This window comes from Elgaria multicarinata, chromosome 10 (assembly GCF_023053635.1).
Source record: "Elgaria multicarinata webbii isolate HBS135686 ecotype San Diego chromosome 10, rElgMul1.1.pri, whole genome shotgun sequence".
Classification (NCBI taxonomy): Eukaryota; Metazoa; Chordata; class Lepidosauria; order Squamata; family Anguidae; genus Elgaria; species Elgaria multicarinata.
Window position 1 is genome coordinate 86,988,367 of NC_086180.1, and position 17,383 is coordinate 87,005,749.

Below are 17,383 nucleotides of genomic sequence, written 5' to 3' on the forward strand. Positions count from 1 at the left end.
ACCTAGGGAGGTCGTGGGCTCTTCCACACTAGAGGCATTCAAGAGGCAGCTGGACAACCACCTGTCAGGGATGCTTTAAGGTGGATTCCTGCATTGAGCAGGGGGTTGGACTTGATGGCGTTATAGGCCCCTTCCAACTCTACTATTCTATGATTCTATGATTCTTAAGCAGTCGTCCCGTCCCCGTCCCCCCCACTGGCAGCAATTCAGAATTGTGAAAATACGTGTGTGACAAAGATGTGGTTAAAATAGAGACAGAAAAATGCAGCAATTTATGATTTGCTGGTCAGAAGAATATGATCTTTTCAAGGGTCATTGGAAATGACCAAGTCCCATCAGAGTCAAGAGTGAGGAGGAAGCAAGCATTTCTGAGTATGATACAAGATGTAGAAGCATGAATACCTCATTTCAATGTTGTGCTTTACTCCAGAGTAGGCCATCTTTTAGTGAACTCTGGTGATTCAGATCCCTGGTAAGTCCTTTCCTTTCCCTCCATGGTTGTAGTCATTTAGAACAAAACTGCAGTGGGCTGGCATGTTAATGAGGAGGAAACAAAATGGTGGGCAACCCCAAGTAGCATTGCAATGAGACCACCATGTTTCAAGTAATTCAAATTGGTCAAGATGTATTATCCTTGGAGAGGATGGGTGGAGAGAGTTTCTTCTTGAAATGCGATGATACAGCTGGACAATGTTTTCTACTACCTGTTGGGTAGTAGAAATCACTGTTACTGCAACAAACTGAAAAGTGTGTGTGTGTGTGTGTGTAAATGCCGGGTGCATCCTCCACCAGTTCATCAACTTCGGTTAATAGATACTCACAAAATGCACATAAAGCACATATTGTGCAGCACCTTTATTGCTTATTGTGGCCTTTAACTTTTCTGACATCTCCTAAAAGAAAAGGTCTGCTGATTTACAGTTTCCAAACAGGTTTGTACCAAACTGATGCTGTATCATAGTGAACTCTTGAATCTTCCAGTGTTTTATTTAAAAAGCCAGCATGAAACAGCTCATGTAGCACTTTTCAAGATTGGTTTTACTCGAAGCTGCTGGAGCCTGTGACCCATCCTGCTTGAGAAATTGTTTCTAAACCTGGGGAAACAAAAATATTAAGTATTTTTTGTGCCTTGCACAATTATTTAGTCCTTGTTTATTGCAAAAATCCAAGCATTCACTAGAGTTTATTGGAAAGTTTTATCATTGCCAATAAAACCTGGGGGAGATTAGGAGCTTTGATGGAATAGATAAAACTTAAAACTTTATTGAGAAAGCTTGATAATATTGTCTATATTATTTCTGTTAATATTGCAATTGTGTTCAGTCATCTCAAATAACCAGGAAAACCTTGTTGAGGCTGACATTCTACAATGGTTTACCAAGAGATCACGGACATGATCTTGGAAGTGAATAGCATGGCGTGATTTCTCAATATTGGCTTTTAAACAGGTTGGGCTCATAGTTCTTTGCCTTCCATAACCAACAAAGGCATCTTGCTGGCCTGTCTGAATCTTAAGCAAGCTATACAATTCACCCAGAATGTCAGCCAGGCAATGTGAATTGTAAGAATTGGGAATTTTACAAAAGCATGGGCTATGCTCAGAAGCTAGTCCCTACACAACTTGTGATTCACCAAGCTGAATATCAACCAAAGGTGGAGTACACCTGGGCTCAATAAACCTTTGCTTGCTATTTGCCTGAAGTGGCATCAACAGGTCCTGGCCGGCTGCAAATATACAGTTCAAGGGTTGATTGAGGCTTGGTGGGTCTGTCTTAAACAATTAAAATTGTGTTTTCTCAGGATAAATCACTGGTAAATTATGCCTAATGAATTTAAATGTGTGGTCTGCAACAAGTTGTTGGAGGTACAATTTGAGAAGGGAGTGCGTAGAAACAACTTCCAAGGCCTGTGCTGGAACTCTTGTTGAAACAGACCCCAATCCCACAAAGTAACAATTGTGTGACATTATTGTAGGGTGACCATATTTGGGAAACCAAAAAAGAGGACACCTAGTGTGTGTGTGGGGAAGCAGCTTTCTGAGTCCTGCAGAAAGTACGTTATTCCCCCGCCACCTTACAGAACTCGATTGGAGTGGAGGAGGGGAAAGGATTTCATTCTGCACCACCACCATCCACTCCAATTGGGGCCTTTTCTATAAAGTCCACGAATGACCCACTTTCCCCTTTAAGACCTCAATTGGAGCTCGGGGTGGGGGAATGATGTGCCTCAAGAAAGCATGTCATTCCCTCCTGCCATGCTAATGGCAGCCTTAAAGAGGAAGGTGTGTCATTCCAGGACATTATTGAAAATTATAGAAAATCCCCCCTGACACCATGGAAAGAACAAAAACCAGGACAAATCCGGGGAAATCCTGACAGTTGGTCACCCTACATTATTGGTTATAGGGTAAATTCCTTGACAGTTTCCATCCTGAAGATAATTGTGGAGAATAGAGTTCACATGGAGGTTGTTTATTTTTAAACTATGTCTGGTTCTTTGCTTACCAGAAAGAAAGAATGGTAAAAACTGGTGCCTACTTTGGAGAGGGGTGTGTAGTATTTATGGTTTCATATATCTGAAGAACTTCCTACAGCCAGCATACGAAGAATAACCTTTATTTCAAGTGAGTCACGATACATACAAAAACTGCCTCTCCCATGTCAGGTGAATGCATTTATACAAATCACTAAAACACTCACTCAAGTCAATTAACCCAATCAGCACACAATCATTACAGGGTGGTGGTGGAACCCTGCATAATCTGGTATAACAGTGTAATATGTTTCAAAACTGAGAAATCTTTGTGGTAGGTGATTGGGGGATTTACAATATAGTTTGAAATTAGAAGGAGATATTTGGATTGCTAAATTGATTCCTAGTTGAAATGGGCCTAGGCTGTTTATATTCTTAAAATAAGTTAGATAAATTTTGTAACGTTCCAGAAAGTGTTCTTTTTTGATTCCTCATATGGTAGCTGTGTGTCCATTGGTGGATATGCAGTAGGGAGTTAGGAGGAACATAACACAACACAAACCTAAATGCAGCTATTCAAATATGTTTTAGATATTTCCAGCGCAGTCCTATACGTATCTACCGAGAAATGTGTCCCACTGAACTCCAAGATTATTCTGAGGGGCCGTCTACACGGTGCCACTTTCACTGCTGATTCCTCAAAAAGTCTACAGCATTGTAGTTGTGAAGTGACAACCACCACAATACATGTGCAGGATTGAACGTGGAATATCCTGCCCTGAAACTTTGCATGATCCGTTACACAGCTGTAATGGATATTGTTGTTTTTATGCTTTCTATGCTTTTAAATTTTTATATTTGTTTTCAATGTTTACTTTTGTAAACTGCCCAGAGAGCTTCAGCTGTGGGGTGGTATATTTATTTTATTGATTGATTACATTTCTATACTGCCCAATAGCCGGAGCTCTCTGGGCGGTTCACAAAAATTAAAACATTCAAAGTATAAAGCAACAGTATAAAACCACACTATAAAATTCAGTATAAAAGCTTGAGCAGATAAAAACAGCAGCAATGCAAAATTACAAATTTAAAACACCAAGTTAAAATTTATTTATAGACTGTTAAAATGCTGGGAGAATAAAAAGGTCTTCACCTGGCGTCTAAAGGCATATAATGTAGGTGCCAAGCGAACCTCCTTAGGGAGCTCATTCCACAGCCGGGGTGCCACAGCAGAGAAGGCCCTCCTCCTGGTAGCCACCTGCCTCACTTCCTTTGGCAGGGGCTCGTGGAGAAGGACCCCTGAGGATGACCTTAGGGTCCGGGCAGGTACATACGGGAGGAGTCGTTCCTTCAGATAGTGTATAAATAATAATAAATAATAATAAGTGTAATAAATAAATAAATAAATAATTCCCCCTTTCTGCTCAACTCCGAGCAGTGAAAGGATGCCTCCGCACACCTACACAGCCTCTCTCAGTTGTGCTCCTTCATAGTTGCGAACCTTTGAATCAACAGGCTTCAGCAACTGCACAACTGCAAAATAGTGCAACAGTAAAGAGAGGAAATGCAGTGATTCAGCCCACATTTGCAACTGTGCAGTTTCAGAACAGCAGGGCTGGCTCCTCTCCCCACTCCTGTACTTAACAAAGTGCAATGGAGGGCAATGACTTCCTTCCAGATAGCCATGGTTTAGCCTTCTGCCCCACGACATCCCCACCCACGCAACTTTCCCTTTGGCCAATCAGCGCCGCTTCCACCAGCCCACTGAGGACACACAGACTCCCAAACTGCACTGAATCTTCAGTTACAGGAAAATCCGTAGCTGCGCAGAGGGGCATGCAGCATCTGACATGATTGACTTGGGAGGTGGAGTAGAACCAGAGTAAAAGCTCTGTGTAGATGCCCCCAAGATAAGTGGCTGTAGGATTACAGCCCCAAGACATTAAAATATTAAAAGAATATAGATTTTAATAAAATTAAAAATAAGTGCCAAGCCACACAGATGCTTGTCAGTTGTCTCAGTGATTTTGTGCTCATTGACTGGACCATGGGAAAGCTGGCAGCAGATTAATGGGCAACCAGGTAGAATGTTGGCTGCATACTTTTCATGATATCTCCGTAAGTAAAAGACTGGAGCTTTACTTTAAAAAGTAAGGAATGAAATCTGAACATTCAACAAAGGGGCTGGGAATATCACACTGACAGTATAGCACTTCTATGGCTCTGGTCCCGGATAAATGGAGATGACAATGCAGGCAGGACTTTTCTTTGTAGTGCACAGAATTCTGCATCTCAGTTTAGGAATTCATAAGTGCTCTTTCCCACATCTGCCTTGATCTGCCATGGGAGATATGCATGTGGAAACAGCCTTCCATGTGCATAGGGAGGTTGTGGGCTCTCCCACACTAGAGGCATTCAAGAGGCAGCTGGACAACCATCTGTCAGGGATGCTTTAGGGTGGATTCCTGCATTGAGCAGGGGGTTGGACTCAATGGCCTTGTAGGCCATCGATTCTATTCTATTCTATTCTATTCTATTCTATTCTATTCTATTCTATTCTATTCTATTCTATGATTATATGATTCCTGCAATGGGCAGGGGGTTGGACTCGATGGCCTTGTAGGCCCCTTCCAACTCTACTATTCTATGATTCTATGTGCTTCCACATTACAGGCTCAACAGGGACCCATCTAACTTAATAATAATAATAATAATAATAATAATAATAATAATAATAATAATAATAATTTTTTCTTACCCGCCTCTCCATTTTGATCGAAGGGGGGGAACAACAGTAAATATAAAATACATAAAACTGAATTAAGAACATAATATATATTGTTAAAACATCCTAAAAACATTCTAAAAACATCCTAAAATTCCCCTGGATAGGCCTGCTGGAAGAGATCAGTCTTGATAGCGTTCTTGAATGCTAATAGACTGTTAAGTTGGAGAGTCTCCTCCGGCAGGCCATTGCACAGTCTGGGAGCAGCAGAAGAGAAGGTCCTCTGGGTAACAGTTGTTAACCTAGTTTTTGCTAGCTGAAGTAGATTTTTCCCAGAGGACCTGAGTGTGCGGGGTGGATTGTATGCGAGAAGGTGATCCTGCAGGTAGCCTGGACCCAAACCATGTAGGGCTTTAAAGGTGATAACCAACACTTTATACTTCACTCGGAAACTAATTGGCCACCAGTGAAGAGATTTTAAAACTGGTGTAATGTGGTCACCCCTAGGTGCAGCAGTGAGTGGAGGCATCTTTTTATGTGCTTTGTGCTGCGCCAGGATGATCGGTTGTAATACACATGCCTGCAACTAGAGATGGATGTATTTCCATTTCAGGGGGTGTACAATTGCAACATTTAAAAGTGTACACATTTAAGAATGTAACATGAAAAAGAGGGTCATGTTTAGAAGCTTATGTGTTATACAGGTACATTCACTGGAGAGCCAGGATTGGCTGCAGCTTTCTACCAAATATTGTACACTTGGTGACAAAGCTATGTTTGTTGCCACGTGATGTGTGGAATGGCCCTTAATTCCTAACTCCACTTCCTGAAATTGCTGTCTGCTTTTTGATTCCAGGATTGCAAATTTCCCTGATAAATAGCATGCTTCTTTATCCAATTTTTCAGAAAATATGTTTTGTTATCAGAGAATTTTTGGAGAGCTGGAATTGTTGGTCGAGTTCTTCAATAGGGATGCCAAAATTGTCCTTACAGCATTGTTTTTTGAAAAATATTTGTGCAGTTTTGACAGTTATGTACTTGTCTCTACATTTCAGATAAATAGATTGAAAGCAATTGGAATATAACAACTGAGTCAGTCTAAAGTCCATTCTGATTGTCGCAACAGGAGGCTAATCTGTTCCTCCTTTTTTCTTGCTCTCTTGGCAAAGCAACAGAAATACTAAAGCTTTTATGTCTCTGACATACCTTCCTCATTGTTCTTACTACTTCTGGTTTTCAAAGGAGAAACTGAAATGTGTACCATTCCTCCTTTTGTGTTCCTGATCAGTTAATGTCACTCTAACCTGTATCAGGACAAGTGGTTTTTTTTAATCTTATCCAAACTGTATTCAGATAGACAGAACTTTGAGAGAGCCTCAAAGGTCCTCCTTCCTCAGTGGTGTCTGGTTGGCAAAATAGACTCTGTAAGTAGCTGGTATTTTTCTAGTATTTTCTAATTTGTTCTGGTATACTTCTTTCCTTCCCTATACCAACCGTGTTAGTAGACGAAGTTAACCACAGTGTTGCGAAATCCAGAACTGGAGAGACCTCATGTACCTTTGAAGTTCCATGGAAGTTGACATCCAGTCCCGTGCATCTTCTGCTTTGACCCAATGCTGTGTTGGGGAAAGCCACCTGTGCTGAAGTTCTGTGGTCCCACTTGTTATAAGAACAAAGGTTGAAAATAAAACATCCTATCAAACATAGTTCATGGACAGGAACCTGTGGCTCTTCAGATTTTGAACTACAACCCCCATCATGCCTGACCATTGGCTGCGCTGGTTGGAGGTAGTGGGACTTGGAGTCCAACAACATCTGGAGGGCCGCAGGTTTCTCCCTCCAGCCATAGTGCAATCATGGACCCTCAGCCAAACTTACAAAATTAAAAGCTTAACATTCAAATGGATAAAATTCAAATCAGAGTTCAATACGATTGCAACAAATAGCAAGTAAACTGAGGTACAGCAGAAATCCCATTAAGAACAAGACAATATGAGTTCATGAATAATACGTGATGAAGTATATGGGATTTTACAGAATTTACTGTATTTTAAAATGTTGTAAGCCCTCATGGGAGCAGGCATCAAGCCTGCCTGGACAACTCATATACTGGCCTAGAAATTTATTTTTTTGAATCCTAGATCTGTATGAGGATTTCCTGTAGCACATGCATATGCTCAAAGTTCATATCTGCTTGGCATTATCTTTCACATAAAATGAATCCTGGTATCAGACGTAGCTTCAGAGGCTAAGCTCTCATGATGCCTGGTTCAACTTAAATCCTGAAAGTGCTGTGAGTCCAGCCTTTACACATAACCCGACACTTAACAGACTTGTTATGAACATGCCTTGTTAATTATTTAATAAATGTATATGTTGAAGCAAATGTCAAAAACAAGTGAGGCCCAGTGAAAAATGCCAGAAAGATTTGTGTAATGATATTTGGTTTTGATATTTAAATCCATGGCAGGAAAGACCTCCTTTACTGGTAAATTATGGAAATGAAGATGACATTTGGACACTTTCTGAAGACACTGAGATGACTTTGAAGTTTACTGGTAAATATCAGAATTTTCTGACATTTCCCTCTGGCCCTTTAAATTTTTTAAGATCCGTAGTAAGGGTCAAGTCATTCATCATTTTTTGTGACTTATTATGCCATATATTTAGGAATTTTATTAAAGCTCAACTAAAAACTTTTCTTTTTCCTAAAGCTTTTAAAACTTGATGTTGTGCAGACTTTATACTGTTAGTTTTACCCTACCCTGTGCCTGCTTACCCTACCCTGTTTGCCTTCTCTTCCCCTCCTTATTGTTTTACTATGATTTTATTAGATTGTAAGCCTATGCGGCAGAGTCTTGCTATTTACTGTTTTACTCTGTATAGCACCATGTACATTGATGGTGCTATATAAATAAATAATAATAATAATAATAATAATAATAATAATAATAAATAATAATATATGGTATAGTAAATGTCCAAAATGTGTTAACTAACTACAGAAGAGACTGTTGACAATTCTTCATGACTGTAGTAACTGTCTGTATACAACACTAGTAACTGTTGACAACAGCCATTAGGTAATTATGACCCTGTTCAGACAACACACTTAAGCCATGGTGTGTCATGTGAATCATGACTTAGCGTGCCATGTGAACAATGGTAGCTACATAACCACAGTTTAAACATGCTTACTAAGCATTTACTGCAAAAGGGTTAGTGGCCTAGCCATGGCTTAGCATGTTGTCTGTACAGGTCCTATATCAACATAGTCTTACAATTGTTGACAGGTGCCATATTTTGGGCACACACTGTAGCACGTGGTGTATTAAACAGATTTATTAAATCTCTTTATTTCACCTAACTACCCTGATGCTTATTTTATCTCCATTGTTTTGAATGGCCTCTGGGTGATTCTCCCCCCCACACAACACTTTGTAGAATGGGATCTATCTCCCTATCCTGTATAATGGATGCCAGGCTTCAGCTAAAGCAAATGTAAATCTAAATGAGTTTTACATGAAGAAGTCAAGACGAGCCCCCCAGCAGACAGCCATGTTTGAAAGCTTTTTTATTATTAAAGAGGGAGGGAGGGAGGGAGAGAGAGAGAGAAAACATCATATATGCAATATTTATTTGTTCTACCTGCTTTCAAAACAACCTTTGCCAGCAGGGATCCCTTTTCTCCAGCTACACTCAGCCCAGCACAAACTTTTCTTCTCAAGCACGATCCACAGAGATAGGAATGTGTGTGAGAGAGGAGTACAAATGATTTATTGTTTATGAAGGTGTATATGTCAGTGCACTGTGAGGTACAAATCAACTCTCCCAGGAAAAATGGTTGTTAGTAATACAGTGCAGCCAAAAGGCTGCCAAAGGGCTTGCCTGTGAGTTATACAAAATATTTTCCCCTCCCCAGGATGTAGTATATTCTCATTTCTATTTGACCTTTTAAAACATGTTTTTGTTATATAAGATGTAACAGTGAGCTCAGTGGACAGCTGAAATTTTCCTGGTTTGGTGAACTGATCTTGATACAGATAAAAAAAAAAAAACAGGGGAGGGAGAATGAGCCCCATTCCTCTTCTCCCCCCTCCATTTATTATTTTTTAAATTTACAGGGATGTGCGGAGCTCTGCTGTGCTCCCGGAGGTCCACCCCGTTCCCTGTCCAGCCGATGGCGACCAATCAGGGGGCGCCATTGGCTGTGACACGCCTCCGCAGCCAAAATAGTTGAGGGTAAGTGCCCGATTTTTTTTCAGTGGAGTTTCTGGGGTTTGCCCCTGGATGGCTTTGCAGTGGCGGCTGCATCATGTAACCCTCCATCAAGACAAGTCCCAGGAAGCCTTTAGAGGAGGCAGGAAGAATTGTCCAACCCTCTCTTGCATATTGGTGTAAAGTGGCTTCCTTGCTGGGGAAGTTCATTCCCCAGCAGTTCCCGTCAGGAGTCAAAACCCATTGCTGATTCAGTCCTGATGGTCAGATGGAATGGGTTTCCTGTTGGTGCTTTGGGCAAGAAAAAGAAAGAAAGAAAGAAAGAAAGAAAGAAAGAAAGAAGGAGGTAAAGTAATCAGCCAAATGAACCTCCCCTGTGGTCCTCGCTGCTGTCATCAACTGGAAGTTTATTTTCCTGACTGCTTGTACGGTGATTGCCCCTTCTCCCCTGTGACTGTGTTACTTCCCATGGCCTTGCTTGCTGACCTATCCAACCTCTCTACATCGTGTACTGTGGTTAAGGCAATTGAGCATGCGGAGAAAATTAAGACAACACATCAAGGCTAAGCCAACAACAAATTTATATTTTACTAAAAGTTTTGAAACACCGCAATTTCACTGTTACTGTGATGGTTTTTCTATTGAGGAGGGGCGATCTTAAAGCTGTTTTAGCAGTTAACTATAAAAGTAATTAGAATACAAAAATCATATGGAAAAGCACATTGATCTAAACTTAGTCATTGGTTCCCTACTTATGCCAAGTTATACCAATAAAGACATTTCACCAGATGCTGCATACATACAAATGACACCTGCTAAAATTCCCATTTCTATACGGCTGTTGAAGGTACAGGAGCCCTATCCTCTTTTCCATATGGTCACCCTAGTATTAAGTTTCTATTTCCCATAACAAACTAGTTTTCTCTCCCCACTTACATTTTAGTTTCCTGGGTTAACCTTTTAAACCCTTTGGCAAGAACAGCCTCTAAACAGCAAGCAACCATTTTACAACCAAAAATAAAATAGAATCATAGAATAGTAGTGTTGGAAGGGGCCAATAAGGCCATCGAGTCCAACCCCCTGCTCAATGCAGGAATCCACCCTAAAGCATCCCTAACAGATGGTTGTCCAGCTGCCTCTTGAAGGCTGCTAGTGTGGGAGAGCCCACAACCTCCCTAGGTAACTGGCTCCATTGTCGTACTGCTCTAACAGTCAGGAAGTTGGCTGAATACAAAATGGCTGAACAATTTCATTCCTTCACAGAATCCTGGTGAAGAGAAATTCATCATAATTTTCTGTTGCTTAAGTATATATCTATTTAGCAATAATGTGAGCTTCAGGATAACACCAATTACTATTCTGGGACATTATAATTCCAGGGAATGTTTCCTGTACTTTTGATAAATTAATAATTAATAATTAGTTAAGTTATATCTAATATTACACTCCAAAATAATTGGTTGAGTTGAACAAAATTATCTATGTGCCAGTTTTACATTTCTGGACATTTTTAGTATGCTATATTATAAAGAGTAGAAAGATACTCAAGGGGTGTGGCTCCTTGGCATGCATAAAGTGAGAAAATTACTCCCATCCTGCTTGTAACCATAATTTGTACAAAGTAAGGCATCCTACTTGAAACTGAAAACACATTTGTGTGTAAAACCCTTGCAAAATATTATGAACAAAGAAAAGGATCTTGTACTTTAAAAGAAGACCAAAGCCATATAATTTTATCTTTAGGACAGAACAGGATACTTAGTTATTTGGAAATGAAAACCGAAGATTGTAAGATGAATTTGCCATACACTCAGTTTTCTGTTAGTTTCAAAACTAACAGAAGATTGCTAACAGAAGATTGCTTGCAATCTGACAGTCTCTGTGGAAATAGTATAGAAGTAAGGGCAATCAATTTAAAATTTCAGAATATTGTGATTCATTAGCTGTTTCCCATTTTGGGGGAGAAGGGGTGATTGTGGTGGAGTAACTATTTCATGATGAACTATCCTCCCATGCTGGTCAATTTAGGCTTTTATGTGCCCTTCTGTCACTTAGAAAACCTTTTATAGTACCATTATGCAAATAGATGCTGTGCCCTCAACCTTGGCAGTGTATTCAGATACAGCGGAAGTGAGTCCAGGTAATGGCAAACTGGAATCAAATAACTGAGAGAAATGGCCAAATCCAGCTAAAGTTAGCCAGACAATTTATGTGACATTGGGGGTTCTGTCACTGCCCCTTGCAAGGACTTATGGATGTGTAGGATTTATGGCAAGCCCAGGACAAGGACCATCAGTATGCACTGGGAACCAAGGCATGGACCGGGAACCCCTGGGCATGGCCCAGGGCAGATTGCCCCAATTCTCACCGCTCTAGGCAGCCATGGTCATAACTAGTGTCAAAAGCAATTCAGCTTGAGTTAGCTGTGAGGAATTTGTTCTACTGGCTTCAGTGGGATTTAGGATGCAATTTTATACACCAGGGATTGACAAATTAATAGTGCTGTATGTCAGGGTATGGCCATGCCTTCATTTGGTTCCTGGTCAATGTACTGCGTAGCCAGTGTGTTGCTTGGAACCCTTCTTCACATTGCACCAGCTTCCCCCCCCTCTAACCTGTTCTGTGTTTTCTTACTCTCTGTACATAATAGCATTAAGAATGTAAGGAGGTGCATTATGCTGTCAGATGTGACTAGTCCATCTAAGCTAGTATTTTTCTTTCCTGACAAGCAATGACTCCCCAAGGGCGCAGGCTTTGGTCTTTCTCTGGTCTGCTAACTGAGATATCACTGTTTGAACCGGAGAACTTACATGTGTAAAATAAGTTTTCTACCACTGAGCTGTCCCCTTCCATATGGAGAATACCTGTAAATCATAGAACCATAGAATAGTAGAGTTGGAAGGGGCCTAAAAGGCCATCAAGTCCAACCCCCTGCTCAGTGCAGGAATCCACCCTACAGCATACAGAATAAAGATTCTCCTGAAGTGTTTTAAGAAGACCATCCAGTTTAGTCACAAAGGCTGCTAAACTTTTCCCATGTTCTTTGGACTCACCAGTTTCCTCTAATCTTGACATTTGAGCACACTTTTTTTTAATAAATGTTATGGAAACTGGAACATGAGCCTTGTCACATCCATCGCTGTATGAGATTCAACATTTGCAAACTGATAATGTACTCAGATGTTTCTCCAATATAGTTGACATAATTGGACTGGAATAGACTTGAGATAACCACAGGTAGCATTATTCACTGAAATGAACACACATAGGAAACTGAGAACATGAACAGATCTACATTTTCACTCTTGAGATGAGTGAGTATTGCAGTAATTTGTTACATCTGTATAGTTTTTAGACCAAGGAACAGATGAATAACCAATAAGAATTAACTAGTACAACTGAATGAAATGGGAGAATTCTAAGCAGACATTGTTTCCCAAATATCCTCTTAATATTCTAATGCTAATTATGCTCAGCAGTTTCTGTTATGCATATCTTAGCTACAATCCAAAGAACCAAGTAGCTAAAATACAACTTTGCAAAACCCAGGGGCACAGGGTGTTCCAACCCCTCCCAATATTTGTGCAGATAGGACCCACTCGCAAAGAACACTATATTCATTAAATAAAAAACCTACAGTTTACAAAACAACATTTTGGAAGGCTCTAGAGCAGCCTTCTTCAACCTGGGGTGCTCCAGATGTGTTGGACTGCATCTCCCAGAATGCCCCATTCTGGGAGTTGTAGTCCAACACATCTGGAGCGCCCCAGGTTGAGGAAGGCTGCTCTAGAGCTTTCAACCAAGCACCAAAAAGCAGGGAAATTGGGAGTTAAGGCTCACAAGCCTTAAAGCCACATCTCCCAAAGCAGATAAACCATGAGGACAGGATGGAGAATATGATGTGCTCTCGACTCCCAGTCCAACACTCTAGCTACTACACTACATTGAAGTGATCTTGCTGCCGCTGAGAAATGTAGAAATGGGGAGGAGGGGGTGTGCCTTGATGGGCACAGAGGAAGATGTCCAGGGGCACTTTGTGCTCGTGAGCGTCATGCTGTCTATTCCTGGTGTATATGTTTGTTTTGCATTTATGTGCTATCTCTCCTTCCGGTCTTTCCACACAACCCTTGTGCTAGCATCAACCCATCAGGGCCGGATCTACACTAGTCTTATAACGTTGCTAATGTCCCTTTCTAACGTGGTTCTCTGTATTGGTTCTCTGTAGCTGTAACGTTACTGCAGGGCACATTGTTAAATCCTTTCGTTGCTGGGTTTGCTCTGCCCACTGCCTGCCTCATTCCTAGCTAGCAAGTCATAAGCACACACAAATCCCTCCCTCCCAAAACATCTTTAAAAAAGTCCCAGAGAATTGCTTGAATGCATAAGAGCCAGCCACTTTGCTGAAGCTAAGCAGCGTCAGGTCTGGTGAGAATTTGGATGGGAGACCAAATTGAAAAGTTTTAGCAGCAGCCGCATTTAAGCCCCGCTGGTCATGAGTTTTGGGCTTTGGACCCTTGTTAATTTTCCTGCAGGGAGCTACAGCTCCTTTGCAAAGAGGGGGGAAATGTTTTTTAAAAATTATAAAAAATCAACCGATGACCCAATTTGATTCAAATTTTAAGGCAGGATGCATGGGAGTACTTCACAATAAAAGCAGATTCTAAGGTGGAAAACCTCTGAGTCCGTTGCATACAATTGTCAGTGATTGCACAGTATAAGGCTGGTGTGATTTATCTGCTGTAGCAGATAAGATAGCAAACGGGGTGAAGGAAGGAGAACAGGAAGTGGGCGGAGCAAACTCAGCAGCTCTGGGTTGCGAGAGGAGAATTACCGGTAGGACAAGGCACATGGATCTGCAGCCACGCTGGAACTAAGAAACAGAACCTGTAAGTATGACTCATTTACAACGTTGGAGACCCAGGGTCACGTGACGCTATGCGTCACAGTAACCCATTCAAAGCGTTAGAATAACACCAGTGTAGATTCCCACCAGGTAGCTGTGTTAGCATCAACCCATCAGGTTTTCAAATAGTGCTGCTGAATGTGAAGTTGATTTGATCCTGGATGAGAATACTGGCCTGATGAGTACCACTGGGACCTGGCTTGGGAGATGGTAGACGTGTAACTTCCTCTCACTTTTGCCCACTTGGTTTTTCAGTGCAGAAGCCCTCTAGATTTAATGGACAGGGAAGGGATGCAGCCCTGGTCTATTGGGATTCCCTTTTCTTTTCTAGATGCTCTGCGGTGCAGTTTGCAGAGTTATTGTGCAGGAAATTGAGCCTTCAAGGCAGAATTGGGATTCCGTCGGTGCACCACTCACCCTATCACCCAACAGTCTCCCTGCCTGAGCCTTAGTGGTTGTTTCAAGCAAGTTTTTTTGAAACGCTCAGGCTCATTGTTAGCCATTTTGTGTTTTTATAGTATTTAGTATGTTATCTTTTTAATATTTTAAAGCCATAGAGTATTCTAATAAGAAAGAGGGCTAAAAACATTTTGAAGAAATAATAAATAAACAGCTACACCACAGCCACCTTAACAGGTGCAACCACAAGTCCATTGCCTTACACTCATTCATACACTCATTCTAGTCTTCTGTTCTTGGCAGGAAGATAGTGACCTGCAGGTGGAGGCAACTACATGTGGTTCCCATGCTTTGAACAGATTTCCCTCTGGTTAGGCCTCGTGTGGCGCAGAGTGGTAAGTGGCAGTTACTGCAGCCGAAACTCTCCCCACAGCTTGAGTTCGATCCCAGCAAAAGCTGGTTCTCAGCCAGCCGGCTCAGGTGGACTCAGCCTTCCATCCTTCCGAGGTCGGTAAAATGAGTACCCAGCTAGCTGGGAGAAAGGTAACTGCGACTGGGGAAGGCAATGGCAAACCACCCCACTACAAAGTCTGCCAAGAAAATGTCAGCGAAAGCAGGCGTCCCTCTAGGAGTCAGCAATGACTCAAGTGCTTTGCATGAGAGGTTCCTTTCCTTTCCTTTTATGGTTTAGGCTAGGGATGTTGTCTGACCTCTGCAGGGCTGGGAAGGTCTATTAAGATAACCTGCCCCTGGAAACTGACAGATCCAAATAATTTCCTCATGTCTTTGGGGGATTCTCCTGACTGTAAGAATCAATATGCAATTGCTCCTAGAGCCAAGCCATCGCCTTGGTTAACTGAGAAGTTGGAAGTGTAACAAGTGGAGCAACAGCAAGAGCACAGCTTGTTGACAATTTAGACCAGTGGTTCCCAAACTTTTTCAGGTCACCGCCCCCTTGGTTCCACAAACTCATGCCCAGCGCCCCCCTACCCTACACTATAAAAATCATTATTCGGAATAGTGGTTTTCAACGACCCACCAAGGAAGATAATAACAATAAAATTCAAAACAGTAACAATTAATTGAATACTTTATTCAAAATCCAATTGGTGTGCCCTGTCATGCTGGCTGCAAACAGAGGCGTTCGCTCTCGTTTCCCTCCCTCCCTCAGCAAGCCTGGGGCTGGTGCTTCCCATTTATTATTATTATTATTATTATTATTATTATTATTATTATTATTTATTTATTTATATAGCACCATCAATGTACATGGTGCTGTACAGAGTAAAACAGTAAATAGCAAGACCCTGCCGCATAGGCTTACAATCTAATAAAATCATAGTAAAACAATAAGGAGGGGAAGAGAATGCAAACAGGCACAGGGTAGGGTAAGCAGGCACAGGGTAGGGTAAAACTAACAGTATAAAGTCCGCACAACATCAAGTTGTTGTTTAGAGGGGATTCTAGGAGTTGAAGGACTTTTTTCTGTCTAAACATGGATAAAATTGTGCCTTTAACTTATCATGTCACAGTAGCATGAATACAGGAATCAAATAGGATTTCCTTCTTCAGTGGAACACACTTACTTAGGAGTAAGCACCATTTTGTTATAGGAAAGGATAATGTATTTTAATTAAAATTTTAAAATAATTATCTGCCACCTGGTACAGAGTTTTCCTATGGAAAACCTGGCTGGGACTGAAGTAGAGGGGCACTAATTTTACTGTACCTATTGTCTTTAAATATGGTTAAATATCCCACAGTTACCTTGCTATTCTATTTCTACAATTCATTTTCTCCTGTTTTTTCTTCACCCTCTCTTCGTTTTCAGGCTGAATCCTATGCACATTTACCTCAGAGTAAGTTCTATTGATCTCAGTGGGGCTTACTTCTGAGTAGACATACTTAGGATCATGTTGCAGCTCCGTTTTTATGGTGACACAAGATACACGCATACCATGTTTACCAAAAGAACGCTTGAAAAAAAGGGGGTTGGACACCCTGAAATAAGCAAGGGCAGATAGGAATTGTTTCAGCAAGCATTCTGGAAAAAGGTGCTGCTGAATCTTCTTTAGCCAGGAAGGACCTGGGGAATTGCAATTCTCTCTCCCTCTCCCTTTTCTTTTCTCTCCCAATCCTGTTGTAGTCCAGATTTTTTGGGGGTGGGTGGGAGCACACACACAGACACACAGCATCTCTCTCTCTCTCCAACCCCCTCCCTCCAAGCCCCCCCCCCCCTCTCTCTCCAACCCCCCCCTCCCCGCAAGCCTCACAATAGCTGCCGGGCTGATTACGACAGGAGGGCAGCAGCTCAGAGGGGAGATGGCCCCAATCTGCAACTCCTGACAGGGGAAGGGAGCCTGGTGATACCTTGCAGCAGCACAAGCAGTCCTGCTCCCCACCCAGCCTGCCGGCTGACTGCTGTTCTTGGCAGCTGCTCTGCCGGCCTCCACGTGCCTCTTCCTCTCTGCCGCAGGGCTGCTGCTCCCACCTTGTGCAGCAACTATCGCGAGAGGTCTGCTGGGGCATCTTGTAGGAGGGAGCAGCTCTGGCGGAGGGAGCGAGCAAGCAGGCGGCGGTGGTGGCTCCAGCAGGAAAGAAGCCCTGGGCCCTCCTAGGCAGGAGAAGAGTGGACAGAGCAGCTGAATTCGCCGCTGTTTCCTGCT

At 41.9% G+C, this 17,383-nt stretch overlaps 1 protein-coding gene across 3 annotated transcripts in view; it reads left to right on the forward strand.

Moving 5' to 3' along the window:
• Window positions 1–17,383, forward strand: part of KCNIP4 (potassium voltage-gated channel interacting protein 4) — a 295,289-nt gene that overhangs the window by 172,207 nt on the left and 105,699 nt on the right. The window contains exon 1 of one of the 3 annotated variants that reach the window (XM_063135279.1): window positions 7,716–7,755. The exons of the other annotated variants lie outside the window; for them this stretch is intronic. Coding sequence (XP_062991349.1) covers window positions 7,737–7,755 — 19 coding nt within the window. The 5' untranslated portion in view covers window positions 7,716–7,736. Of the gene's footprint in view, window positions 1–7,715; window positions 7,756–17,383 lie in introns of those variants that run through there. 3 annotated transcript variants of the gene reach the window in all.